The sequence below is a fragment of the Alligator mississippiensis genome, chromosome 1 (genome assembly GCF_030867095.1).
Source record: "Alligator mississippiensis isolate rAllMis1 chromosome 1, rAllMis1, whole genome shotgun sequence".
NCBI classification, from domain to species: Eukaryota; Metazoa; Chordata; order Crocodylia; family Alligatoridae; genus Alligator; species Alligator mississippiensis.
Genome location: NC_081824.1, coordinates 123822681 through 123850567, shown reverse-complemented (window position 1 = coordinate 123850567; position 27887 = coordinate 123822681). Strand labels below are relative to the sequence as shown.

At 42.6% G+C, this 27887-nt stretch overlaps 2 protein-coding genes across 4 annotated transcripts in view; one reads left to right on the top strand and one right to left on the bottom strand.

Moving 5' to 3' along the window:
- The first annotated feature begins 1092 nt into the window (after positions 1-1092).
- FUCA2 (alpha-L-fucosidase 2) lies at positions 1093-23074 on the top strand. Its single transcript, XM_006265738.4, has 7 exons — positions 1093-1324; positions 5687-5874; positions 7612-7951; positions 8621-8831; positions 12648-12838; positions 14584-14692; positions 19006-23074. The coding sequence occupies exons 1-7, from the start codon at positions 1143-1145 to the stop codon at positions 19144-19146; spliced, it is 1362 nt and encodes a 453-aa protein (XP_006265800.1). The 5' UTR covers positions 1093-1142; the 3' UTR covers positions 19147-23074.
- The window catches only part of PEX3 (peroxisomal biogenesis factor 3), a 29056-nt gene continuing 23419 nt past the window's right edge, over positions 22251-27887 (bottom strand). For 2 of the 3 annotated variants that reach the window (XM_014605536.3, XM_014605539.3), the window contains 4 exons: positions 27163-27233; positions 25544-25666; positions 23488-23584; positions 22251-23071 (listed from right to left, as the gene is read on the bottom strand). In XM_014605536.3, the coding sequence (XP_014461022.1) occupies positions 22988-23071; positions 23488-23584; positions 25544-25666; positions 27163-27233 (375 nt within the window). In that variant the 3' untranslated portion in view covers positions 22251-22987. The remainder of the gene's footprint in view (positions 23072-23487; positions 23585-25543; positions 25667-27162; positions 27234-27887) is intronic. The other variant, XR_001373173.3, reaches the window with a different exon arrangement.

Genomic DNA, 27887 nt, shown 5'->3' with positions numbered 1-27887 from the left:
CACTGCTTTCTCTAGGATGGGTTTGAAGTTTCAAAACCCCAGCAACACCACCCCATACCTTTTAAAAGCCCCAGGCTGACTGTTGCAGACTGCAAAGTCCTTTCCTTTGACAATGCCACTATCATTCTTCCAGCTCCTTGGTCATCACTGCCTTGTCTCCGAGACTAATTTTCATCTCTCCTCTAACACTATTCTAACACGGAAGAAATCAAAGCCTGCCACTTACAAGGAAAAAATCCTTAACCTAAAGCAGGAGAAGCAAAAAAACAAAAGAAGCTGGACTATACGGCATCTTCTTCCTAAGCTCCCCCCTACGCAGTGGTCTCCAATAAAAGATATCACCTGAAGACAGTGGTTTTCAACCTTTTTTTTTTTCCCATTAGCAGACCCCTAAAAAATTTTGAATGGAGGAAACTTTGGAAGTTTCAAATGGAGGTGCTGACCCCTTTGAATGGTAAGTGTGGGTATTTGCATACTTTTGATTGATCACAGTCTAGAGAAGAGCCAACCGGCAGCGTCGGAGGGGCTTTTTGCAGGGGGTGCACGCGCACCCACTACGCGTCGCCGATGTAGCCTGTCGATGGACCACAGGTTGAAAGCCACCGCCGAGACAATCCTTGCCGTTCTCCTCAGCCACTGTAACCTTGCTTTAAACAAACAGCGCTAGCAAACCCTTCAAAATTATGGGTTGCGGAAACCCATCCTGTGTCGCGAGCCCAGGCCTGAAACCCTGGCGGCGGCAAGGAGCGGCCTGGAGATGCGCCTGGCCGGCCTGCAGCCAACACCACCCTCTCCAACACCGGAGCAAGCCCCTCGCGGGGGCGGCGAGGAGAACCGCGCACCTGGAGCCCCATAACCAACACGGGCGGCAGATTGACCTCCTTGATTTGAGTACACCAACTAGATCGCTCACTTGGGACACGCACAATTTTCCTAAAAAACACATTTGTGAAAAACAAAGTATGTAAAAAAAAAACCAAAGCAGCAAACCCTGCCCCCGCGGGCAGGGCAAGGCGGCAGAAGCACGGAGCTGCTCCCCCCTCCGGTTCCCCGCAGCCTCCGCCCCGGTCAGCTGACCGCTGTCATATGAGGCAGCCCCGCGCCCGCGCTCCGGCAGCCCAGCCCGGCCGCCGGCTGTCCCCATGCAGCTGCTACTGCTGGTGCCGCTGCTCGGCGCCCTGCTGCCGGCCCAGGCGCGCTACGACCCCACCTGGGAGTCCCTGGACGCCCGCGCCGTGCCCGCCTGGTTTGACGAGCTCAAGTTCGGCGTCTTCATCCATTGGGGCGTCTTCTCGGTGCCCAGCTTCGGCAGCGAGTGGTTCTGGTGAGGCCTCCATGCCGGGGGCTGCCCCCCCTGCCCTTTTCCCCTTCCTCTTCCTCTTCCACCCTCGCTGTCCCCCTTCCCCTTGGCCCCAGGCAGCTGCACCCGGCAGGAAACAACCTTTCCTTCTTCTCTTCCAGCTCCACCACCCACCTCAGGACACCTTATCAGGTCCCCCTCGCCTTTCTCACCCTGTGGGCTCGCAAGAATCTACGAAAGGGTGGCCGTCATAGAGGACAGTCCAGTTGTCCTCTGTTGATATGGAACTTGACCCCTTGATGTCCTCTGTTTTTCTTTTTAAGAAATAAAGGCATCAGGCCTTGTATCAATAGAGGACAGAGTTGCAGAAAACTGGAACGTCCTCTGTGATGGCCACCCTCACCACCTATGGGGATCTCATCAGGTCCCCTAGCATTTCTCAACCTGTGGGGTGTCAGGAATATATGAAAGGGTGGTGAATAGGGTGGCCATTATCGAGGACAGCCCAGTTGTCCTCTATTGATACAAAACCGGATGCCTTTATGTCCTGTTTTTCTCATCAAGAAATAAGAAATAAAGGCATGGGGTTTTGTATTAATAGAGGACAGAGCAGCAGAAAACCAGAATGTCCTCTGTGATGGCCACCCTAGCGTTTCTTAACCCATGGGGTTGCAAAAATATACAACAGGGTGGTGAACAAGCTTGGAAAACAGATCGAGGCAGGCAAGGTTCTGCCCATGTCCTTAGACCAACAGGGCTGCAACCGAAAACCCTGCAAAAATGGATCAACACACTGGATTTTTCTTTAAAGGAGGAAAATGTGGGAAACTGTGGCTTTCCCCTGCAGGCTGGTAGAGTTTCAGCTTGCAAGGGGCTGCTTGGGGGGGCCCCCCATGCCCCGCACACTGGGGGCCTGGGGGTAGTGGGTTGGGAGCGAGGGGCACTGGGTCTGGACTGGCCTTTGATGTCCTGGCCTCTGATGGCCAGGACAAATGGGTCCTGGTACAGTGGTCCTCCAGTACAAAAATGGTTGAGAACCACTGACCCCTGCTCAAGGCAGGATCATCCCTGACTGCACATCTGTTTGACCTGTTTGTGGATGTTTCCAAGGACACGGATTCCACATTCTTCTCCCCATTCTGATGCCTGCCCACCCTCATAATCAGAAAGTTCTTCCTCATCTCCAGTCTAGACTTCCCCAGCTGCAGTTTGTCTCTGGGAAGCCACATCTGACTCCCCCGGGGCAATCTGGAGGCTCCCTGCTTTGGAGAGGGTTTGAAACCCAATCTAGATGGGAAGGGATCTAGAACTTGGAAAAAGGTGGTGCCCGCGGTGAGGTGCCTCAACCCATATAACACAACACCTGTTTTTCTCCAGATAAACTCAAAACTTGCCTCCTACACTGGGGGCCAAGGGCTGGGCTATTTGGTTTAAGGGTGAAGCAAAAGGAAATGAAGCTGTACTGGAATGAGTAAAAAACAATCTGCAGGTCTGTAAAATAGGAACTTTGTTACCAAACAGCAGTGAAGGCTGGCTTGATTGTGGTGGCATGTTGAGACCATTAAAAAAAAAAAAAGAGAGGGTTGTTAACATCTGTGGAATTAGAGTGTAGGAGGAATCAGATAGATGGCAGTGAGCCATGAAGTGACTCCCTCAGCACTGCCTGACTAGAAATGTTGCTGTCACTGCCAGGCAGGTGGCTTAAATTTTGGGTGGAACAGGAATCAAAAGGAGGTCACCCCGCTAGATCCAACCCTGTAAATATTTTAGTGATAAATGAGGGGAAGTGTAAGCTTCCTACCAGAGCCCCCTTGAACTCAAGGGGATGCCTGTCCCCACTTAAGTGCCTTTTCCACTTGCCTATTTCTTTCAGCTTCTCCTATGGCCTGCCTTTCAAGCCCTTTTTAAGAGGTAGAGACAAATATTCAAGATGCTCCCGTATCTCTAATGGACTGAACCTACACAACAAATCAGAGCAACTCCAAGACTATGCTTGCATATACTTGCTTTACATAACCCAAGACTTTGGCTTGAGCCCTTGTTTAGCCAATTCATAAAAATAGAGGCTTTTGTTTGGCGGCAGGTGTGGTTTTCAAAATTGCACTTTCCACAGCAAGAAAACCCTGCTTCTCAGTCTGCAAAGACGTACGTGTGAATTAAGTTGCAGACATGTGTGAGTGTTCACACGATTAAGCCTGTTGTCTGGTGCACCAGTTTGCTATTTCCATACCACACCAGCCACAAATTTCTGTGTGACCCTGAGCAAATCACGGAACTGTTCTGGCATTTATACAACAGAGGCAATGACACTTCTCCCACGGGGTTATAACCTAGTTTCAGTCAAAGTCAGAAGAACATATATTCAGAACTTGATCTTTCTCAAGGCAGAATTTGACCTACGTGTATTAGACGTACAGGGAAAGCTTTTTAAGAGTCCTTTGATGTGGGCTCCACTTTACTCACAATGTTAATTTTGGAAAAAGAACAGAGGTGATGCCTTGACTTTCTTTGCAGGGTACAACTGAATAGACCGTTCTTTGCTTAGTAGAGTTTAAAATAGTCTTCACTGAGATGCTGCTTCTAGTTTTGGGTATGTTAAGACTGCATTTAATTCCTGAAATGGTCTTGTGTCTGACATTGAACAAAAAGGGTCTCTGCAATTATATATATGCCAAAGGTAGAAGAGTTTTGATCATGATACAGATCCTTCCAAAAGACATGATATAATCATCATTATGGTAGAATCATCATTGCTAAAATCCTTCATAAGTGTCTTAACCATGCATGTTTAACAACCAACAAAAGTACTCCACTATTGGGAAATAAAGACTTCCAAAGTGTTTGTAGGCATTTTGTGCCAGCTGTTCCCAAACATAAGACACTGAAGGGATGAGCCATTGGTTTTAAGTGGACTGCAGTTGCATAAAGTTAGAGTACAGCCTATTAATTGTAGTCTTATTAGACACCTCTCCCCTGATAAAAGACTTTCTTGTGTAGGGCTTGGTTTCTGTCATGCATGGACATAGAAAATAGTACAAGATTAAAATAAACTCATTTTAACACAGTATATGGCGTTGCCCCTTATATTGTATTTGAACTGTTGCCTGTCCGGTTTTTATATAGGTGTAAATGTTGACTTCAGGTAGCATTTGTGACAGATGTTGGTGTGGCTCTCGGTTCCTGACCTGTTTGCTCGTACCAGCTCTTGTTTCTGGACTGAATCAGTTCTAACTTCCTCAGATCCATCTCTACCTTTCTTTTCTCCATGGTACTCAGCACTTTTAATGTTGTTCTGGAAATGTGCATGACAAAGGGGAAGAGGAAAGAGGAAGGTGTCTGCTTTTGAATTTGAAATACTTCATGATTGCAAATATTTCCCCCACTTCCTTTTCAGAAGATGATTTTTGGGGAGTGTGGGGGTAGGGAGGGGAACAGTTCTTTTCTTATTGACTTTTACTCACACAGGGTCAAATTTCTACATATGTATAAGCACAAATTCTGTTCTCAGTTGTATCTTTGTGGGGTGACTTCACTGGTATCACTCCAGATTCTGAAGCTGGCCTGGGAATTTAAACTTTTTTTTTTTTTTAATTGAAAAATCCTTTTCTTCCTCATTTTGTGTTTGAATTCACACAAGTCTAAGCCTACCAGCTTAATCTCAATTTGCAGAAGCCTAAGCCACTCCATATTCTTAACCATTCAAGTACTTACTGTTAGCTGTAGCATTTACTTCTGTGAACAGATCCCTGCTATTTTTTCTGAGATGGTAAGCAATAGATCTGTTTTTGGAGTTGGTAGAGCTGGGGATATAATCAGGCTGGAAAATGGATAGGTGTTGGAGCAGTTGTGCTGTGGAGTTGCAGGTGGTGCAGTAACATGGATATCATCCATAGCAGCTGCCACAAACTGGGGGGCTCTTAAAGAGGCGGGGGCAAAAAGGCATATTGGGCATTCAGCTCTTCTTGGACAGGTGGTGCAGGAAAAGAGCACTAAACCACGTGGGCTCAGAAAAAGGATGGTCCTAAAGCATTGGCACTCCAGGTAGTGAGTGGCCTGTGTGGTTTATACCTCCTACCACCTTTATATGATCAGTAGTGAGTTTTCAGGACTTGGGTCCTATATAATATTCTCTGCATGTTCCCCAGTCCTATCAACACAGCTCAGAATGAAATACTGGGAAATCTGTATAAAGAGAAAAGTAGAGCTGGGTGGCTCTACTTGGCAAAACTGTTACAGTCTGAAGGAGTTTTATTTCATTTCCAGTGTCCTTCTACCACAGCTTTATCTCAATGGGTACTGCTGGTTAGAATATTAAAACAGAATTTGATTATTGAATTCTCTAGTGCTGAAAAATATTGTTGGCTGATTTTATTGTGTATTTTGTAGGTGGTATTGGCAGAAAGAAAGGAGAAAGTCCTATGTAAAATTTATGGAGGATAATTACCCTCCTGGGTTCAGGTATGAAGATTTTGTCCCGTTGTTCACAGCAGAGTTCTTTGATTCCAACCGCTGGGCAGATATTCTGGAAGCTTCCGGTGCAAAATACGTTGTCTTGACTTCAAAACATCATGAAGGTAAATGGGATACATATATAAGACCTGGTAATAGTTGCAGTGAATAGTTCATTTATTTGAGCTGAACAGAAAACTGGGGAACTCTCCTATCTAGCTGGATAAATGTTCCTGGCAAGGATCACAGGAGGCCCAAATCTCACATAAATAGGCATGGTCATAGAGGCTGCCTATACATGTGCTCGGAAGTGGAGGTGCCATTTTAATTAGAGGAGTTCCTGGACAGCTGCTCTAATTGAAACAGATCACTGTCAGGTGTATTAAGCCCCCCTGCATTTCAAAATGGCAGTGGGTGAAGCAATGCTGGAGCATTTTAATTAGAATGCAAATGAGACTCAATTAATTAGAGTCTGCTCCAATGTGTTCCCATTAGAATGCGAACAAGCACGTCTGTTTAACAGCCAGAGACTGGATAAAAGGAGAAGTTGGCTGTCGCATTCTTCCTTGTGCTACAAGAAGCTGAATGGTTGCAGTGGCTGAAGCTGAGGGTACTACAAAGCTTCCTACAGCTGCTCCACAAGCTATTTCTTTCTGAGTTTTGTATCATTTGGCACAATAATTTTTTTTGTTTGGGCTACAGGAGTAAATTGTGGGATGTTTTATAGATAATATTACTGTGTGTAAAGGATTTATTAGCTCTGTACATTTTTATCTGTGTATAGAATTATAGAAAAGTAGGGCTGGAAAGGGACCCTTGGAGTTCATCTAGGCCAACCCCACACCAGAAGCAGGATCATCCCTATCCAAACCATCCTATGCAAATCCATTGTCTAGTCTATTAGTAAAACTAAACAGTCAACCCTGACACAACCACAAGGGATAAAGCCCTAACCTGCCATAGGTAAAGCAGGGGGATGACAGTGGCCTGTGTCCTGTAATACATGCATTACTGTATGTTGTTGGGAGTTGATTACAAATTTTAAAAAGTGTACAACTATCAATGTTAGTATCTTAATCTCTGTCTACCATCTAAGTGGAGAAAGTAGACAAAGCAGAATTACTCTTGCTATTTTATAGTTGGGGAACTGAGACAGATTTACAAGAGTTGCCCAAGGTCATGCAGGAACTCTGCAGAAAATGACAAGACCATATTTCCTCTTACTGTGACCTTTTGGTGAATTGTATTAAGGTGCTACTTGTCTGCCATTCAACCAGCTGCACCAACATGAACAAATCTTTATGTTCAAAGGCCTCTTATCTCAGGATATCTGAACATTTCACAAACCTAATTGTTTTACAGCATCATGGCAAACATTCTCACAGACGGGGGTAAAATTACTTACAGGGTGTTAGATGAACAAGTACTGGAACTCTAAACAACTTGGTAGGTTTGTGCCTGTTCCAAGTAGAAGGAAAATATTGTAATGATATGACAGAGCACTGGGCTATTGTGCCTCAATGTAGAGACTATTCTAGGAGTAAAGGCACAGGGCTCATGAGCACTATTCATGCTCTGACCAGGCAAAATTCTGACCTATGAAAGTTTATGTCAAAACTCCCATTGACTTAGGTGGAAGCAAGCTGTTATGCAGGTTCTTTGGCTTTGGGGGGTGAACTTTAACCTTTTTGCCTCAGTAAACTGGGGATAATAATATTTACCTAATTCATAAAGGTGTAAGATTTCTTAGCTAATATTTGTAAAACATTTTGAAATTCAAAGGTAGCTACACTGACTATGGTCTGTTCTGCTTGCAGTACTTTATAATTGTTCCTTGTTAATCTCTCGCTTTCTGTGTTTAGGTTTTACTTTGTGGGGATCCAAATATTCTTGGAACTGGAATGCTGTAGATGTTGGACCTAAACGGGACATCGTGGCTGAGCTAGCAGCATCTATTAGAAACAGGACAGACTTGCGCTTTGGGCTATATCACTCTCTGTTTGAATGGTTCAATCCCCTTTTCCTGGATGATGCCTCCAATATGTTCAAGACGAGAACATTTCCAACTTCTAAGTCATTGCCTGAGCTCTATGAGATTGTTAATAAATACCAACCAGAGATCCTTTGGTCAGATGGGGATGGTAATGCACCAGATACTTACTGGAACAGCACTGGTTTCCTAGCCTGGTTGTACAATGACAGGTATATAATGAACCACCTTTTTAACCATATATTTAACCCCTGCAATTGGGACTCTGACCAATCTTTAGCTTCTTTCTCTCTCAGTATATATTATTTCAGTTGATGAGAATATAACTCTACTGGCTTCCACTTAATTTCCCAGCATGTAGGAATCAAATTATTAGACCTGGATGAAAAGTTATGAAAATGATGCGCCTTCTCCCCCAATCCCCCACCCTTCGATAAAAAAATGTATAGGCTTACAAGCTATTCCATTAAGATGGTATAGTCATTCTCTCTCGTGCTTGCTCTCTCTCTCAACCATTGTCCTGGAAATTAAAATAATCTACAATACTGGTGAAGAGGGTGGTTGGAAGTTTTAGGAATATAGTCAGGAACTGCTCTTCACAGATTGGGCCTCTGACCCTGCACATAAAACAAAATCTATGTTCAGGCAAATCTCCCATGAGCATCAACAGGAAACTTGTCTTGGGTATGAAGGGCAGGTTTGGGTCTTTAGCACTGATATCAAGATTGCTCTTGGTTCAGGTCTCTTGCCCATTTCCATTATGTACTGAAGAAATTTAGGAAGTGTTCTACCTCTGAGTTTTTGGAGGGAAAAAGATTAAAGAAGTGGTTTATTTTTTATTAAAAATTGTAAATGCTTATTCAGAACTTCTCTAATTTCAGCCCAGTTCGGGATACAGTGGTAACAAATGATCGCTGGGGAGCTGGCAGCATTTGTAAGCATGGTGGATACTACACCTGTAGTGACCGCTACAACCCAGGACACCTTCTGCCTCACAAATGGGAGAACTGTATGACCATAGACAAGTGGTCATGGGGTTACAGGAGGAATGCGCAGCTACGTGATTACTTAACAATTGAAGAATTGGTGAAGGTACAGTAAGCCAAAGAGATGTACACACTATTTGCTCCTCATTTCTGATTTATTTTAGTTCAGTGTCATGGTAAAACTTGAATTGCTGTGTAACCTCATTGGCCGCATCCAGATGAACATGGCTGTGTGGTATGTGGTGCCACAAACATATCTGTGGCACCACATACTGCACATTCAGATGTTCTCTGGGCTGCAATGGAGCGCTGCCTGTGTGTGTGCTGCTTCATGCTTTGTTTTTTTTCTGGTTTTTTTTTGTTTTTTTTTTTGGGGGGGGGGTTACTCCTGGGTTCAAAAAAACCTGTGAGGGGAGGAAAAAAATGCAGAGCAGCGCATGTGTGGGCAGTGTGCGTGGCTCAAAAACAGAGCTGGGCCACCTGGAGCTGTGCTGCGGCTGCTGGCTAGGCTCTGTATGGCAGAATTGCTGCTGCTGCAGCCCCAGGAGGCCCTCAGGACCCCAGGTAAGGCTGCTGGGGCCAGCCTGCTGCTGAGGCCGGCCCAGTGCTAGCCCCAGCCTCACCTACCCCACCTAGGGTAACTTGCTATGTGCCAAAGTGAACATGGCACATGTGTTCCCCAGGGAACACAAGTAGCGGTGGTGCATGGTGTGCTGCCACTACCTGGCTCCGGGGAATCAAATATCCATGCTCATGTGGACACGGCCATTATGGTCATTTTCTCTTAATGCGTTATCAAATTCAGTTCAGTACTGGTTCTGTTTTAAACATGCATATCATTTGATTTGATTTTTCTCTTTCTTACATTAGTTTTACAGTAGTGTAACTCAGTTGAATCACTTTGAATTATTCTACATTTACACATGTGTAACAGGGATGAAAATCAGGTCATAAATTCCTCTGTCTTTTTTATTTTTATAAATGCTAAAGGCAAGCTTTACCTCCTCTTTCCATCCTTAAGGCTCTATCTATATTCTTTACTCATGGAGGTAAATTTGTAAGGTAATAGAGATTATAATAGGTATGACATGTTTTATTTCGTGTTGTCCTGAGTATTTTATGTAAATTGCATACTAAATATTTTCAGTATTTAAGTGCAAAAAAGATATCCTTGTTTCTGCACCTGTTCTGTATCTTCTAGAACAGGGGTTCCCAGCTGTAGCATGCATACCCCTGTGGGTATGCAAGACACCTTTGGGGGTTATGTGGGAGAATTTGTGTAGTGGCAGATTAAATTTTCATTATAATAATAATTGGCATTTAAGGGGCTAAAATATAAAATGCATGCTAGTAGGGGAACCCAGGAAGCTGGTAGATCTGGAAGGGGGGTACGCAATAAGTAAAAGTTTGGGAGCCTCTGTTCTAGAATATTCCATCTGCTACTATTGGGCTTTTGTACATGCCACAAAATTGGCCTTTAAAGCAGCTTAAATGCCCTTTTGCATCACTTTAATGGCATTGCTGTTTGCATGCTCGGTGGCGTATTCTGCTTTAAATGACTTTGGTACGTAGCAAGATAAAACACCTCCAAGGTGTTTTAGTTTGCTACCTAACAAAGTATAACAGTGCACGGGGTGCTGGAACCTAACTTGCTCAGGGCTTGGTGGGACCTGCACAGCTCAGGGGCTGTGGGGACCCAACAGTATCCTGTGCAGGCAGGTTCCACTGAAATTAAAAAAATAAAGGTAGTGAGCCTGATCTCTTCCCCCTGCCCACTCCCTGGAGCCTGCCTGCCAGCACTGTGCCGGGGCATAGTGCTTCCCTCTGTGGGGGCCAGTGCTTCCCTCCACAGCTGCTGCGCCCCCCTGGACTGCCCGAGCTGGGTGCCAGCTGGTGGGTGCCGCTTGGAGAGTCCCCACACAGCTCAGGGACCACTTGGCCTGCTGGTAGCTCGCCTGTCTGTCCCCTTCCCCTCCAGCTGAAAAGGCAGGTAAGGATCAGGCCTCCAAGCCACGGGGGTTGTTTGGTTTAGGTATCTGTTTTCATAAGAATATAGACATCTGTTTTCATAAGAATATATTTAAACCACTGTGTATGTTTCATTAAAGTAAGTGTTTCTATTTTATAAACACTAGAAGATGAGGAATGACACGTGAATGTACTATGGTTGGTAGACATAGCAATCTTATTTTACCACTGTCCCAGATATCAGTCCCTATAGGGGAACTTGTGTACCCTCTCTGAGAGGTGAGTTAGCAGTACAGCTCAATATTGCCCTTTGGCGCTAACACCAGTGCCAGTTGTAAATTTGACAATGGACAGTTCTGAAAACAGATTACTGATACTTATCAGACCCCAGACATACTTCTTTTTCTGCGCTCACGTTAATTGCCCCCCAGGGTTCAGAGGTGTTCAGGAAGCTTGTATGTCTGGAGATAAAAGCTTTTCAGTTGAACTGATAACTTATCTCTTAAAAAATTTGCTGAGATTACTTTTAATAACACTTGCAACGATATTTCTGCACACACAGATGCATACACAGAATCTAATGCATACATTTAACCCAAAGTTATCTTTCCTACCTTTACAATATAACAGCTTAGTTTTTTATCTGAAATATAAGTCTTCAATTTTAAAGGTTGTTTAGTTTGTTGACATTGCAAAGTTTGTATGTTTAATGTTTCATATATGATTTGAAATGAAAGAATTAGTCTTTCTTAAGTCCCTGAACAAAACAATGATGCAAAAATGATGGTGGGTGGGTGCTTTTCTATTCTTCCTTTACCTCCTCCCCAGCAGGGTGAAGTAGGACTGTACGTAGGCATCTAAGGGGTGGAATAACATTTGACTCTGCTGAAGTTATTAAGATCTTAATGCTTACACCAGGGAATCACTTCATGGGGTATAGGCTCCAGGTGTTCAGAGGTGCCTGATATAAGAGAGATTTAAAAGGGTTTAATATATTTTAGGAAAATTTGACTACTGTAGGAATAAGTTCCCAGTTACATAGCCCCAGGTGTGTGAAATGTTTGAATGAATGAGACAGTGAGGGAAGGAAAGGGGGAGTGTCATACTTCAAATGCCCTTATTGATGTCCCACCTTTTTTAAATGTTGTAAATGTTTGTGTTTGCTCATGGACATTTGTCTTGCAGCCAGTTGTGATCTTAACAGTAAGACTAGGCAGGATTACAATCCCAGACTGGCCTCCTTGCTGGTAGACTGCTGTGCTCCTGCATGGAGCCCCATTGACTTCAGTGGGATCCCTTGAAACTGATATGAGGTTCCACCTCAAAAAAAGAGTCTTTGCCTATTAGCTTTTTCCTTGTGCTTTAGGTGCTGCAGCTTCCCTTAAGCTGTTGGTCAAATACAATACAATTTTGAAAAGAAACGAAAACTTTATGTAGCTGAAGAAGCCAAATGCTTTGCTATATTTTAGAACAGAAATAGTTCTTGAGCATGACAGTTACCTGCTCCCTGAAGTCAGATGGTGGGGAGTGGGTGGTTGATTGTATACAAGTTTGTGTTACAATCCGCAGCTGTGCCCACCACTTTAGAGTAGCTGAATGTTTACAATGACTGACACTGAAATAGTGAATGTTGACACTTTTGCCTCTGGGCTTCAGAATCAAATGAGGAATACCTCATAATGCAAACAGCCCAAAACAATGCAGACACAGACATCTGTCAGTATGCAAAGATCATGGCTGGGGTGAGTTTTTGAGCCATAAGGGCTAAAAATGTAATGTTCCTGTTAGAAGCTTAAATTCTATATAAACTGCTGGAACAGCCAGTAAAGTTCTGGCATGCAGCAGTGTTACCAAGTACCATATCTCTGAAGCTACATTCAGTGAGAACCCCTGAAAAATAGGCATGCTAGCATTGGCCATAATCTTACACTCTGATTTTTCTGAAATGTTTCAGCAACTTGTAGAAACAGTATCATGTGGAGGAAATCTCCTGATGAATATTGGGCCAACTCATGATGGTTGCATTGTTGCAATATTCGAAGAACGTCTGAGGCAGATGGGTGCCTGGCTGAAGGTCAATGGAGAAGCCATTTATGGAACTAAACCATGGAGGGCTCAAAATGACACCTCCACACCGGGAGTCTGGTAAGGCTAGTGAAACAGAATGCAGAATATGAAGAAATCTTACGAGAAATTGTTCAGTTTCTAGTGGAAAGCATTACGCGTAGGCACTGGCAGACGTTCATTAAATGGCACAATGGGATCTGATCCCCAGTCCTCACAACTGCACACCGTGACATGTACATGGCAGGAGGTCTGGTTATTGCGTTGGGAAGTCAGAACCTGATCACGTAATTGTCAACCTAAAAAATGCATACAGTTTTAAAAGCTCCCTGTGCAACAGGACTCCTGATACACTGAGTGGTCTAAAACCCATGTACGCAATCCAGCTGGACTTCACATGCCAGTTTTAAAGGTCCTGGAAAACTAGAGAATCTCTCTCCAGTCATGGGTTCCTGGTGTGCTGGGAAGTCTAAAAATCATACATGCATTTTTTTTAAAGGTCTTGGTCTTGGGAACCTTTCCCTGATCCTGGGGTCCGTGTGCACCGGGAGTTCTAAAACCTGCATATGCAGCCCAAAAGGCATGGAGGGGATTTTACACATCAATTCCTGGTGCCAGGCAGAGCAGCCACAAAGATGCTTTACATTTCTTAGGGAATATCTTTGGCTGGTTTGCCACTTTGTGGTGTCATGAATGAGCTGAATATGTTGCACTATTTATGGTGCAGTTAACACACACATTGCACAATAAATGTAATATGTGCCAGGACACTCTGAGAAACCAGCTTATTTTGCCTGCAGCTTTCCTGTCCCAGAAAAGAACCCTTTTGGTGACCTTATGTAGTGCCCCAAGACCATAGTTTGTTCCAGTTGTCAGACATCTAAATGCAATTCTATCCCACCGTGTTCAGCTCCCTAAAAATCTTTCTCCTTCTAGTATGTCTGTAACATCCCTTTATCATAGTCTTAAGAGTGATTTTCAAAAAGTGGTGAGCAGGAGGGGGATCCACAGACATCGTGTTAATGATTTTTCAGGGACTTGAGCAGGATGGAGTAAGCTTGTTCTTTCATCATTTAGATACCTAATAAGTGGAATAGGACCTGGTCCTATTGTGGGTGTGTGTGGGGCGAAGGAGGTGGTACATGGTACTGCTCAGGAGAAAAATTCTGGGAGAAAAAGAGGGCATCTCATGTGAAAAAGAAGCTAATGTATATCCTTGAGCTGAATGGGTATCCTTGAGCTTTTTGTGCTTCTCAGTCAGAGTAACCGAAGAACTAAAGCATAAAATTGCAGTTGCTGTAGCACATTGATCAATACAAAATAGCTGATAAGAAATAATAGGATGTCATGACATGAACCACCTTTTGAAAGAACAAGCTAAACAGAAACTAACAAAAAGTGTCCCAGAGAGGTTAATAGCAGGCCATAGCACACTTTACCTTGAATATGGTAGATAAAATACTTGATGAGATAATAGTTGTTTCATTCACAAGCCCAGCCCCTTTTTAATCTCTGGATCCTGCTCTGCTCCATGGTGGCTCCTGATTGGTTGTTGCTGTAATCTGCATTCATCTGCTAAAATCCAACATAAAAACTGTGTAATGTGAAGAAGGAGGCTTTGTTCTATGCAAATAATTAAGAACAATATGTACAGTGTTATATACTTTCATGAACAATTCTTATTGAATTTGGATGAGCAAATTAATTGCTGCCAACTTTTCAAATTCTCTTGTCCAGTTCTGAAAACTCTGTGCATTTATTAGTTTCTTAAGAGTAGTTGTAAGAAAAAATGGATGAAAATTTTATGACTCCCCATTTCCAACTAGGTATACATTTAAACCAAAAGGAGACATTGTGTATGCCATTTTCCTTAACTGGCCTGTCTCAGGGACTCTGATACTTGGTGAGCCAAAAACCACTCTTGGAGGAACACAGGTAAGCAACTATTTTTCCTTTTGCTTTCTTTTTGCCACTTTAGTGAGGCATGTACTACACTGTCATTGAATAGAGAGAGGAATATAATCACAAGGTAGATTAGATCATACCTGAATAATGCATTGTCAGCATTGAATATGTTTGTTTTATAAAAAATACATATTTTTAATTGCATAGTTTGTTTGTTTTTTTATTTTAAGAAGTACAAGAGCACTGACTCATATTCAGCAGTTGACCATAAGCTGAATACAAGCCAACAGTATGCTTCTGTTGCCAAAAAGCTAACATCATACCAAGTTGTATTAAAAGAAGCGTCACACACAAATCAAGGGAAATGATTCTTCTGCTCTATTTGGCACTGGTGAGGCTTCACCTGGAAATACTATGTTGAGTTTTTGCATCCCATATTTCAAGAAGGGTAGGGACAGATATAATAGAGTTCATAAACATAGAGTGGAAAGAGTCGATCAGAACCAAAATGATTAGCGGTCTGGGAAGCATGACGTATGCTGAAAGAACTTGGGTTATTTAGTCTGGGAAAGAGAGAACTGAGGGAGGGTCTAGTAATGGTCTTCAAATACCTGAAGGGCAATTAGAGAGAGTAGAGAGATAGACTATTTTCTATGGCTTTACAGGACAGGACTAGGAACAATGGCATCAGGTCATGCAGGTGGAGGTTAGGAGGACATTTCTAGCTATGAGAGTAGTCAGGTATTGGAACAGGCTGAAGAAATTTTGGAATCATCATCCCTGGAAATTTTCAAGAGCAGGCTGCATGAACACTTGGCTGTGATGGTTTATCAGGGGTGATCCCATCTTGAGCAGAGAGCTGGACTAGATGACCTTTTGAGGTCCTTTTCAACCCTACTTTGCAATGATCCTATGACATCTGGCACATTTCATAATACATATATAGAATAGTATATGTTGCAAGAAGACAGAGTTGTGTCATGCCAATTCATTTCCACTGTAGGCCTGTCCGTGCCAAACAGTCCTCACAGAAAGTTGCCTGGAACACTCCTTTTTTGTAATGTCCTCCACCAACTGATGCATCTGCTTGCATGAGGATAATAATGGGTTTTCTGTAGTTGTGGGCTCTCTCTTTGCTGTGAACTGAAGACCCTGAGCCTTAAAGCTGTTCTGATAATACATGATTTATTTGTCCACTGAGAGGAGTTGTACCTGAGGAACTGAATGGTCTAGTGTGCCCAGAGAATTCTCTCCAGTCCTCCTCTTGAAGCAGTTGCACCTTGCATTTAACATGCATTGGGTACAATGGATAACCAGCACTGGAATATTTTTGGCCCTCTTGGGAGGCAGAGAACCAGCAAGAACCTAAGGTCCTTTCCCATCCAGGGCACTGTTCCAAATCAGTGAAGAGGTGACCCAATGAGATGTTCTCCTGGTTGCCTGTTGGGTGCTTCGGATAGTGACCAGCCCATACCCTTGAGGTTACAGATTCTTTCTGGAAGGAAATGTAGGTGTGAACCTTCTTTTGGTGAGGTGGTGTCTATAACTTGTGCCTCCCATTCCCTGGGCAACTGCCTTTACCACTAGGCTATTGGGCTAACAGATGGGAGAGTTACTGGCTCTTTCCTCTGCTTTCTTGTTTTTTTTGCAACTAAGGTTTTGGGATTTGCCTGGCATTATGCTACTGTCTGTGTCATTCTGTTTCACTTGGCCACCTATGCAGCCAGAGTGCAGCTTTCTGTGCTACATACTTGCCTCACATAAACACATGAGGGTGAAACAGAATTATTTGTGTCCACTTGAGGGACTCTTGGAGACTGAAAGAGGTCTGTCTCCTAAGGAATGATAGCTGAATCACTTCATGTAATTCTTTCTACTGCTGGTGCTGCATCTACAGCTGGCTATAAGGAAAGACAAGAGACTCATTAGCAACAAGGTGGCAGGAGCTGGCTCTTTTGCGGCAGGTACAATAGCTTGCAGAAGTTCAGGCTGCTTTATCACCTGATTGTAAGTGGAGAGCCTACTCTTCCCTTGAAGTTAAGAAGTCCAGGAATCCTGTTCTTTGTGCTCCCCAAGCTGTGGGAATAGGTGTTCTCTGCCAGTGTTGAGGGAGAAATCTTTAAAAGCAAAGAAGAAAACAAAGCTAAAGTTCTTCTAGGAACCCAGTAACAATTGATGTTCCAGTGGGAGTTGTGGAGTCAAGCAAGTGTTGGGAGAGGTATCATACTTATGTAGTTAGGACACTCGAGCCGCATCCAGATGAGCACAGATGTTTGGTTCCCCAGGGACAAGTAGCAGCAGCACACCTTGTGCGATTGCTACTTGTCCCCAGGGAATGTCCATGCTATGCATGCTCTGGCACACAGCAAGTTACCCCAGGTGGGGTAGGAGAGGCAGGGGCCAGCAACTGTGCTGGCCCCAGCAGCCTTCCCCGGAGTTCTGGGGGCCAGGGAGGCTGCAGCCATGGTGCTCCTGCAGGTGGGAGCCTGGGTAGCAGTTGGAGCATAGCTCCAGCTGGTCAGGCTCCAGTTTTGGGTGGTGCATGCTGCCGCCACATGCACCACACCCCACTTTTTTTCCACACAGGTTTTTTTGACCCTGGGATATTCCAGGGTCAACCCCACCTCCCTGCGCTGCAAGGTAGTAGTGTGGGGAATGCCTGAGTGTGCAGTGTGTGGCACCACAGACAGGTCTGCGGCACCACATACCAAACGGCCACTTTCATCTGGACGTGGCCTTGGTGTGTGAGACTGCTCCTCAGACAGGGATTGAACCCAGGTTTCCTACATATTGACTTATTGGGTGAACCTGATGCCTACTCCCCAACACTGTCTGTTAGAAAGATATGTAACTCCTTGCTCTGCTTTTGAAAGAAGCGATTTAGGAGGGTTCTAGGCTGTGAATGCCAATAAAGGGAGTTGCATACAGTTAAGCTACATCACTGTCCTAGGCATTTCCTGCTTGGCTATCTTAGGCTACTCTTACTTAGTGTTGGTTTTTGTGGATCCCATTTTGAGATGTCTGATTCTCCTCATGTATTTTATTGAGGGTCTAGACAACTGTGGATTCCATGGCCGGGCGGGGAGGGGAAGCAGGGGCAGGCACCTAAAAATTGGGCACTGTGATGCCTAAATTCCTTTTCAGATCCAAATGTTTTATCCTAGTGGGATTTTTCCAAAGCACCTACCTGCATCTTTAAATGCCTAAACACCTTTTAAAAAGGTATGTGCTCTTGAATTTGAGCCTTTTATGCTGTGTAATAAAACTGTAAGTTGCATCAAGTTACTCAAGACCAGTGGTGCTCAACCTTTTGGCCCCGCAAGCCAGATGAATGGGGTGGGGCTGATCTGCAGGCTGGATTGAACCCCGTGAGCCAGAATTAGGCTTTGGGGCCCAACACCGCCCCCTCCTGCCCCCACAGACCAGGATCAGACCCCAAGAGCATGGTACCACCCCTCACCACCCCAAGTGCTAGGAGCCAATCTTGGGGACAGGAGCAGTGGTGTTGGGTCCCACACCAGGTTTGGGCCTAGGGGGCTTGGTCCTGCCCCTTTCAACTCCAGAGCGCTGGGATTGATTCCTGGGAGCCTGGTGCTGCCCCTTCCTGGTCACCTGTGTGCTGAGATTGGACTCCAGAGCATGGCAGAGCCCATCCCTTCCACTGCCTCTGAGCCCTGGGAACCAGATCCAATGCACAGGGCTTGGGGCCTAGTCTGAGACCCAAAGGCAGCATCACAGGTTGGATAATAGGGCTCTGTGGCCGATATATGACATTCCTGCTCTGGGTGAAAAGCAGTGCCAAATTTCTAACTAAGTTTTCAAATGCATTACTGCATTTGGAGCATCTTTTATTTTCACATACATGGTCATGCACAATCATCTATACATGAGATTTTACCTATTGGTATACTGTCCTTTTTGATAGCACTCTATTAGCAGTAGTAAATTCATGTTATTATGCAAATAATTTGTATTGTAGAAATATGGTCCCTTCCTGGCTGTCAGGGACCTGTAGCAAAATGCTTTTTAAATTTCTGTGACCATTTGCATGAAGCTAGACATGTCATTTCACAGCATCTGATGAAATGAGCTTGGGCTCACAAAAGCCTATGCTATACATCTCTGATGTCATTACTCTGTAAGGTACAAATCTATTCTGCCACTTGCATAAGGGACATTGTAACTACAGTTTGGACTGACGTGGGCACAGGATCATTTATTTTGCCATCTTATCTATTGAGGAATGTGTGATAAATGTGTGCTTTGCAGGTAGTAATTAGGACATGAATCACATTGAATAAACTGCTATTTAACTGCTACTTTGCTTTGTTTTTTCATTTCAGGTGAAATTGATTGGATATAAGGAACCACTGAAGTGGATTTCACTAGGAGAAAAGGGAATGATAGTTGCTGTACCTCAGTTAACCCTTAGTCAATTACCATGCCAGTGGGGGTGGACTCTGCAACTGACTAGTGTTAACTGAACAAGATATACAGAGATTGAAAGTTGTAGACCCCCCCCCCCCCAAAAAAAAAAAAATCCTTAAGTCAAGCATAGTTAGAAGTACTTCATATTTTTAGTTGAGTCTAGGTATTGAATTTTGTAAACAGAGCTGAAATCGGGATTGATGGGTGCAAATTTAATGCAGAGTTGTGGTTTCAAGTTAGTAGGATGAGAACTTGGCCCTTTTATTCTATCTTCCCTGGTGTTAAAAGATGGGGTGATTTTACATTGGGGCTTATTTGAAACCTGATATTGGATTTCTGACTTATAGTGGGCTTCAGTTCAACACTTCGAGGGTGAAAAAAACATGCACTAATCACAGCATCTACCTCAATCTCTCCACACTGGCCAGTAAAACTATTTTTTTGCAGTTCTTGCAAAATCCTTTGTGAACAAATGGAATACTACCCCTTCTCATGACTTAGAGCTCATTTTTTAAACAAGTGAAAGATAAAGTACGAATGCAAAATTTAGCTCAGCCATTGATCAGAAATGGTGTGTTCGTGAGAACTCAACTCTACCAATCTCTCTCTCTTGCTTTTAATTTTGTGCACTTTTGGTTCTACAAAGATCATTTAAGATTTTTTTTAAAGCAGGAAAGTAAATGATTTTGTCAAAAACCATCCTTTTAACTGTTCCTGCAAAGGATATGAAAAATACAGAGGCTAATATTTGAAGCCTTTTTCATTGGCATCCTTTCAGCAGCCTTGTGTATCCCAACAATTACTTTAGACTGTCTTAGAAAATCAACAGATCTAAACTTAAAAGTTGTTGGTTGGTGGGGTTTTTTTATACCAGATAGTAAATTAAGTAACTGAAAGGGCCAAATAATACTGCTCTAAATGGTCAAATGGCCCTTGCGGGAGGGAAGATTTAACAAGTCATTTCTTTCCTCCCAGTGCGTGGAACTTTCTGCCTGTGACCCATTTTTCTCCCCTCCACACCCATAATAAAAGATATAAAGACCTGATCACTGGCAGAAAAATCTTATCTGGTGCATCCACAGGAGTTAGAAAGCAGATGTGACACAATGTCTACTGGTACAACTACTTGGATAACCAAACTAGCTTTAGTACTGAAAGCAGTATGCTTGCAGTAGCATAATGCTTCATCTACACTAACTGACCTTGCTGAGACTGTTCTGGCCACCCCAATATAGTAATACTGTTCCCGTTACAGAGCTAACTTACCAGTTGATACAGGCCTTTGGACAGTCCTTGTCCTTTGCCTGTGCTCTTCTTGCTCAGGTATATAATATACATGTCTAGCCAGGAGTTTGCAGACAAAGCTATATAGGCTATACTTACAGTCTTTAAAAGACTCAGAACCCACTTCACAATTTGTGATTAAAATTACAGAAGACTTCAGTACCAAATGGTTATGTTTCACTTTTGGAGCTATGGGGAAGTCGGCACATGTACCATGCTTCCATTTTCATTACTAAGTTTCATAGCATTTTCTTTTTTAAGACGCTAGTTCTGCAAAGCCTTGTGCTCCTCTCCAACTTCAGGTGCTGCAAGTAGTTGTGTTGATTTTAAGAACATTACCAGTATATACTCAAATCTCAAAGACTGGGGCCTTACTCGTGACTGGTGGTACTAGACTAGGAGACTCATGTATCGGTTGGCATTCAAATTCCTGTAAGGTCAGAGTGTTTTAAATAAAATCTTTTCTAAGCAATCATTTTCTATATCAGAAGTAGATAAGATGTAACATTTAAGAGACTAGATTTTATAACTGAATCCTATTTCCAATTCTTGTACTCGTATTCGGGATTATACAGGTGGGAAATTTTATTTACTTGTACTGTATGCATAACTTTATTTGATAGGGCTACTGCTGATTCTTGTTTACATTAACTGTAAAGAATTACCAGAAGCACCTAAAGTGTGAGAGAGGTGCTTTACTTGAATCTTACGCAACCAAATAATTAGAAACTGGCCTTGAGAATAATGTATAGAAAACTAGAAATTGTCTGTTTTGAATGCACAGGACTAAATTTTGCAAGGATCTCTATTACCTGAAAGCTGTATCTTTGTGCAAGGGTGTTTATAGGGTCCAGTACAATGATATACTGTCAAGATACTCTTTGGGCCAACTTCTGCATGTACCTTATGTTCTCTGTCTATGCTGATGTTCCAGGTTACAGACTTCAAGGGATGGTATCCTAGCATATTGAAATCACTTGGAGTTTTTCCAGACTTCAGTATGCCTGGGATTTAAGGCATTCAACTTGAGGATTTAAGGAATATGTCAGGAATAAGAGAAAACTGAATGACTGGCAAGTTTTGAAGCTTTGATTCTAGACTACTGAATAAACGGGTATACTTGGTCAGCCATCTAGAGCAGGGGTGGCCACCCTGCAGCTCTTCAAAAGTTAATATGCATCTCCTTGAATCTTTACACAAGCACATGGTGACCAGTAACCATTTGGAAGTTTTGTGCAAAGATTCAAAGAGATGTAGATTAACTTCAGAAGAGCTGCATGTAGCTCTGGAACTGCAGGTTGGCCACCCCTGTTGTAGAGGGTTCTATCAGGTTGCTATAGGTCACGTGAACTTGCAGTTTTGATTTGGGGAAGTACATTGGGAAATGTATCTTAGATTCATCTCCACCTCAGTTATTTTGCTAAGGATTTCTGTGGGTGATATCTTTTATTTGGGTCAACTGTATAACTGGGATAGACTTATAGGCAAGCTTCTATATGCTGGGCTTTCTTCTTCAGGTTTCAATAAGAAACCTTTTTTCTACATTTTCCAATTCAATCCCTGCTCTTCAGGCACTCATGACAGTAGATTATTACTACCCTAGTGTAATTCTAAATACTTTCACTAATAGCATTCTCTACAGTTTGGTAACCATAAGGTTGGATATTTAAGCAGCAAAGGAAAAAAAAAAATCAAGTTGTCTTAACTTGTGTATCAAGGAATTATTTTTCTGGTCTTTACTTTCCTACAGAAACATACAGTGTAAATAAAAGCAAGACTCTTGTACTGAAGATTCAATTTATTTTTCTTTCAGGTATGTAAAGTCTGAACGTGGTATAGACATTCTTTTGTTGGTAAAATTACTGCACACACAAGCTTTACATTAAAATATTTTATTACAATACAGACAGTTGGGCTCAAAATTAATACAAATTAAGATAAAATATTTACAAACAAATGTGTACAGTAGTGGCCATTAGTGAACAGCATAAATGATAACCTCTACAATCAATGTACTTTTAAGTCTTAAGGAAGACAGCAACTATCCAGAACTTTGGTCAGATATAAATACTAATTGGCAAAAACTTATTTTGCCTCTGGAATATTAACTAGCCAAGAACGGCATCTGTAGCATTGAAATTAAAATCCCTCTTTCCTCAAGGAAATCTCAAGGCAAGGAGAAGAGCCCAATTTCACCCAGTTTACTGCCTGTTGTTCTAGAGCTTGATGCCTAGTATGCTTTTCTTTCTAAATTTACCACAGCCCAAGCAGGTCTGTCTCACCAATTGTCAGTATCCTGGTATAAACATGAACTACCTTTCACATATAGTAAAATTAACTGTAAATAAGTTATTCCATAGATTTAAAGTCTTCTTACAACAGTCTTCATATTCAGTGAATCTTTCGATGAAGATGCTTTCTAGATCAGGTGTTGTAAGCAGGTTTCTATTATATAAACAAAAGCAAGTGCATTCCTGATTATTTAAAAATTTTTTTTTCTGTAGGCCTAGCATTCTTACACCATTATGAAATTAACCCAAATCCTTATAAGTTCTCACCAATAGCCACAAGGGATGTACTATAAATATATGATCTGTCCCAATGATGCACAGGTCATTTCTCTAGTTGCTGAGGGGTACTGAAAGCTTCATAAACATTGGCAGCAAAGTCTTTCACTTGTTCCATCATCAGCAGGTCCTGGAAGAAGTAAAAATAAACTTTAAGTACCAGCCTTCCTTACCACTGAAATACCCAATTTTGTTAAGTGTGAAACACTTGCATAAAGAACTCATTCATTGTCAGTGGTCAGTATAAAAATCTTATAGTTGAAAGTTAATTAGAATCACATCTGCAGATAGAACTGGATTAAGAAACTCACTGTGTTCCCACAAAGTGATCACAGCTGTTTAGAAGGGAGAAGGGAATTTTAAGAAAAAGGAGTTCTCTCTTAGAAAGGAATTTGCTTTAAGTTGATTTGTTTTTAATGCTGTTGGTTCTTGCCCTTTTAAAAAATTATTGAAGTTAAACAACTCATGAAAAAGAGGACAATATAATGTAAAAACAAAGACTACTTCAACAGACATCAGCTGTTTAAGACATTAAGCAGCTCTTACCTGAACAAAGTGACTAGGAGTTTCACTGCAAACTGAGTGGATCTGTCCATTTATTATTGGAATTATCTTGGCTAACGGCAAACTGACACTCGAAAGGCTATAGAAAACAAAGAGCTAATGAGAAGTAGGCCTAGCTATTAGGGCTGTGCGAAGCTTCAGTAGTTGATTCGATTCAGAGGAGATTTGGCCCAATTTGGGAACTGAATCTCCAAATCCGGAGACCAATTAAAAAGCTCCGAATTTATTCGAAGCATCTGAATAGATTCGGAAAAGCTTCGGCAACGTCGGAGATGCGGCCATAGACTAAACAGGCAGCTGACACAGCTGCCTCCATTGGGTAAGTCTGTTGGGGTGGGGGAAGGGGAGGGACTGGGGCTGGGACAAGCTGCCCAGCTGGGGTGGGGGACACATTACTTGCGGAGTGGGGCAGGGGACACAGCATGTGGGTACAGCAGCACTGGGAGCAGGGGCTCTGTCTTGCTGCTCCTTGCTCAGCTGGGGCAGAGGGAGGGGGGTGGGATGTAGGCGCGGCTTGCTCCAAGCACAAGGGGGCAAGCGGCAGCAGGACATGGTCCCCACTCCCATCACTGCTGCACCTGCATCCCATGTTCCCTGTGCTGGCTGGCAAGCAGCAGCAGGTTAGAGCCCCTGCTCCCAGCACTGATGTGGGTACAGAATTGCTGGGTGTGGGGGCTCTGCCACACTGCCACCTAGCGTGAGCCGCACCTGCATCGCATACCCCCAGCTGCGCCGGCTGGGCAAGTAGCAGCAGGGCAGAGCCCCCACAGCTCCCTCTGCCAGGGCAGAGGCAGGCACAACTGGAGGAGACATGGGAGGAGCCCCCATGGCTGCCCTGCCCAGCCTCTTGGCATTTATTTATTTATTTTAAAGCCCTGTACTCACTGGCTCTGCCAGCAGCAATCGGGGCCTCTGAGGGCTTGTGGCAGAGCTCCCCTGTGCACCACGGGGCAGCAAGGATCTCCCCCCTACTTGACACCTGTGCGGCAGCTGCCCCATGGCGTGGGTGTAGCACAGCTCTGCAGGGCATTGCGTGCTGTCTGGGAACTGGGGTGGCTCCACCTGTCAGCTGCAGCCCAGTACTTCTCAGCCCCAACTGCACTTATTTGGCAATATTGTGAAGGATCCCACCTATGTCTCCTGCAGTAGAGCTACAATTCAATCAAACATTTTAACTGATGTAAAGTGCTAAATATTCCAGTTGGCAGCCCCAGTGCTATTGAATTTGCAGGGCAGAGCCAAACCAAGACACAAGAGAAATCAAAACTTACCAGAAAATGTTGTGTTTAATGCATATGTTTAAATAAAATGGTATTTTTAGGAGCACAGCAAGGATTTTTTTAAAAATAAAAACATGTTCAATATCTCAACAACATTTTTTAGACATTACTAGTAACAAAAGATTTTAAAGACATTTTTTCTTAGGAGATTGACTAAAACAATTAAGCATGCAAATGAAGAAATTTAAAAATTATAGGTGTCTGCACTTTGTGCATTATGGAGCCTAAGGCCATCCTTAATTTTCTTTTTATGCCAATTTTTTAAAACTTTTAACAACAGATTTGACAGGGAGGAAAAACAAAAAATGGAAGAACTTGTATCTTAACACTACCAGAGAGGATGGGTGAAAAAGAACATTACTTCCTCCAATGTGCCGCATTCCATTTTTCAATAATTAACAGCAATGGAGTAAATTCAGACAAAATATAATCCACAGGAGCATGCTGACCTGCAAAGTGAAAGATGGGGAGGGCAGTTTCCATTCTTAACTTTGCTACTGACCATCTGGGGCACTGGGCAAACATCAGAGCTTCCATCTCAATTTTATTCAATATAAAATAGCACTAATAGTTTTCCATCACATAAAAGTGAGCAAGAATGGTATCTGCTTTTGAAGTGCTAAAAATATAGCTATTCTCATCACCTTCCATTACTTTCTTCCATTATTCAAGATAAATGGATTCAGATGCCAGCGTACTATGAAGCCAAAAGCATTAATCACATGACCATGCATAACTACTATGAAGACAATAATTACCTGTTTACAGAGCTGTTCTGACATAGGTCCTGTTCAGTGGGTTGAAAGAATTCTGCCATATTATCCAACAGTCGACTGAAGCCTCTGTTTAAACATGTTCTCAAAACTGTACCAAAATCTGGGCTGCAGGAAAACAAATGCTATTTTTACTCCTATTATTTGTTTCTCCAAATTGGTAATATCTGTTTTGAAGTACACAGTGTTAACTGTTCTCTGTGGCTGAAGGTGATAGAGCAAGAAATAATGATCTTATATTGCAACCAGGGAAATTTAGGTTGTATATTAGGAAGAATATTTTAATTATAAGGGTGGGTAAGCACTGGAGTAGATTGCCAAGACAGGGTGAATATATATCCCTTCTTGGAAGTTTTAAGAGCAGGTTAGACACTTCTCTCAAATGATTTAGATAGGGATGATCCTGCCTTAAGCAGGTGTTGGATTGGATGACCTCCTGAGATCTCTTTCAGCCCTATTCTATGATTGTAGAATCACCCAACCCAGTGCCTATGCCATACATTCAAATTGACAACAGTGACAAAAGATTGCTAATAACATCCCAACCTCAATTCTATCAAAATCAATGAAGAGGATAAAATGGATTTTTTATCAACCTCAAAAAGTTTAACAAACTGATGTTCTGGCAGATCTAGAGTGGGAAGAGCAAGTTTCAGCAGTTACAGACTTTTGCAGAGAATGTCCTGCTAATAGCTCAGATGACTGCACCTTGAGCACGTGCACTAATTTCAACTGTGGCATCATACTGCAGAAAGCACATGATTTCTCAGGTGAACCATCCCAACCCATTTAGGGCTGTAAAGATTATAATTGGCACCCAGAATTCCACCTAAAAGCTTAATGAAAACCAGAGCCAATCTAAAACATTCATTGCGAGTGTATCAGCACTGGAATCCTCCTTACAAGTGCTACATGCGGTGTGGTATTGACCCAATTAAAAAAAAACAACTCTCTCGAATTCTAGGAGACAGATAAAAAGGATTGCAAGCCATTAGCTCAATGCATTCACTTTCAATATTATCTACATCATCGTTATAAAAGTGAGGTTACAGAACTCCTTTGTAATACTCTCCACAATTTTCTTTGAAGAGTAATTTCAAAAACCTTACCAACTGTGATCTATTTCAAAATGGTATCTAAAAGTGAATCCAAAATGTATGCTCTATTTACTTCAGTATGTGAGCAATTACTCTGGATTTACACTTGTGTGATGCAGAAGAAAAATTATCTCAAGCTATTGTAGAACTGCAGAAAATTGTTTACATCTTTTTTGTCCGTATGATTATTTCTTACAAGTGTATTTTCTAAAACGTTATTCAGCCACTACTAAATGCCTATGATTAATCAGATGATTTTTTATTTTAAAAGCTAATCACCTAATTAGCAAAAGGCTAAATTAGGCACTCAAATTCCACTGATTCCGAGATCCCAGATGGTCTTCTGAAAACCCAAGCCTAAAACCACAAATTCACTGATGCTCCCACATCATGATAGCTAAAGGTCATATTTTGAGAGAGGAAAACCAACCACCATTGGTACATATATGCAAATTGCACTTCTGATGCTTTCAATGCAATGCAGATTATTGGCATATTTCTCTATACCTTTCCAACATATCTCTCGTTTCATTAAGTAGTTTAATAGTAGCAACATCTTTTTCTGTGAGTCCACAGGCCTAGAAAAGCAAGCAAAATACCCAGTTTAATAGGAATTCCATTATCTCTTTTTATTTTGAGTAAAATGGTCAGGTCCAGCAACACTGATCTCAGAATATCCCTCCAGAACAAGCTCTAATAAAGCTGATAATGTACATGAGCTCACTTCAGACATTTATGAAATTAAGAGTAAAATCATAAGGAATAAAATGTATGGACAGCAAGGAAAAGAGAAGTCAGGAAACAAACATGATAAACTAAATCAATTAAAATAAATATTCAGCTATAAACCAAGTTTTAAATTACAATAACCTGGGGTGAGATTACACATTACAAATAGATCATGTTAAGAGCACTTAAAACTGAATTATTACACCTTAAAGCTCATTAACTAGTGCTAAGTGTCCTTTAGCTGTTTTAAAATTATGCCATTTGAGGCCAGGATTATCTTTGAGCTGGGGTACCTTGCTTGAGTTAACTTCTGGGTGTTCAGCTGAAATAAAACCACCAATTTGCAGTGCCTCCAGCATTCAAGGAGGCACTGCTCCCAGGTGGACTATCATCCCAGACTCTACGCCCTGGGCTGACAGCTGGAAACCACTGGGCAACAGGTAGGTGGGGACAGGAGAACCAGTGGATGGGGAAGGAGGAAAGGGCAGAGCAGGGAGTTGTTA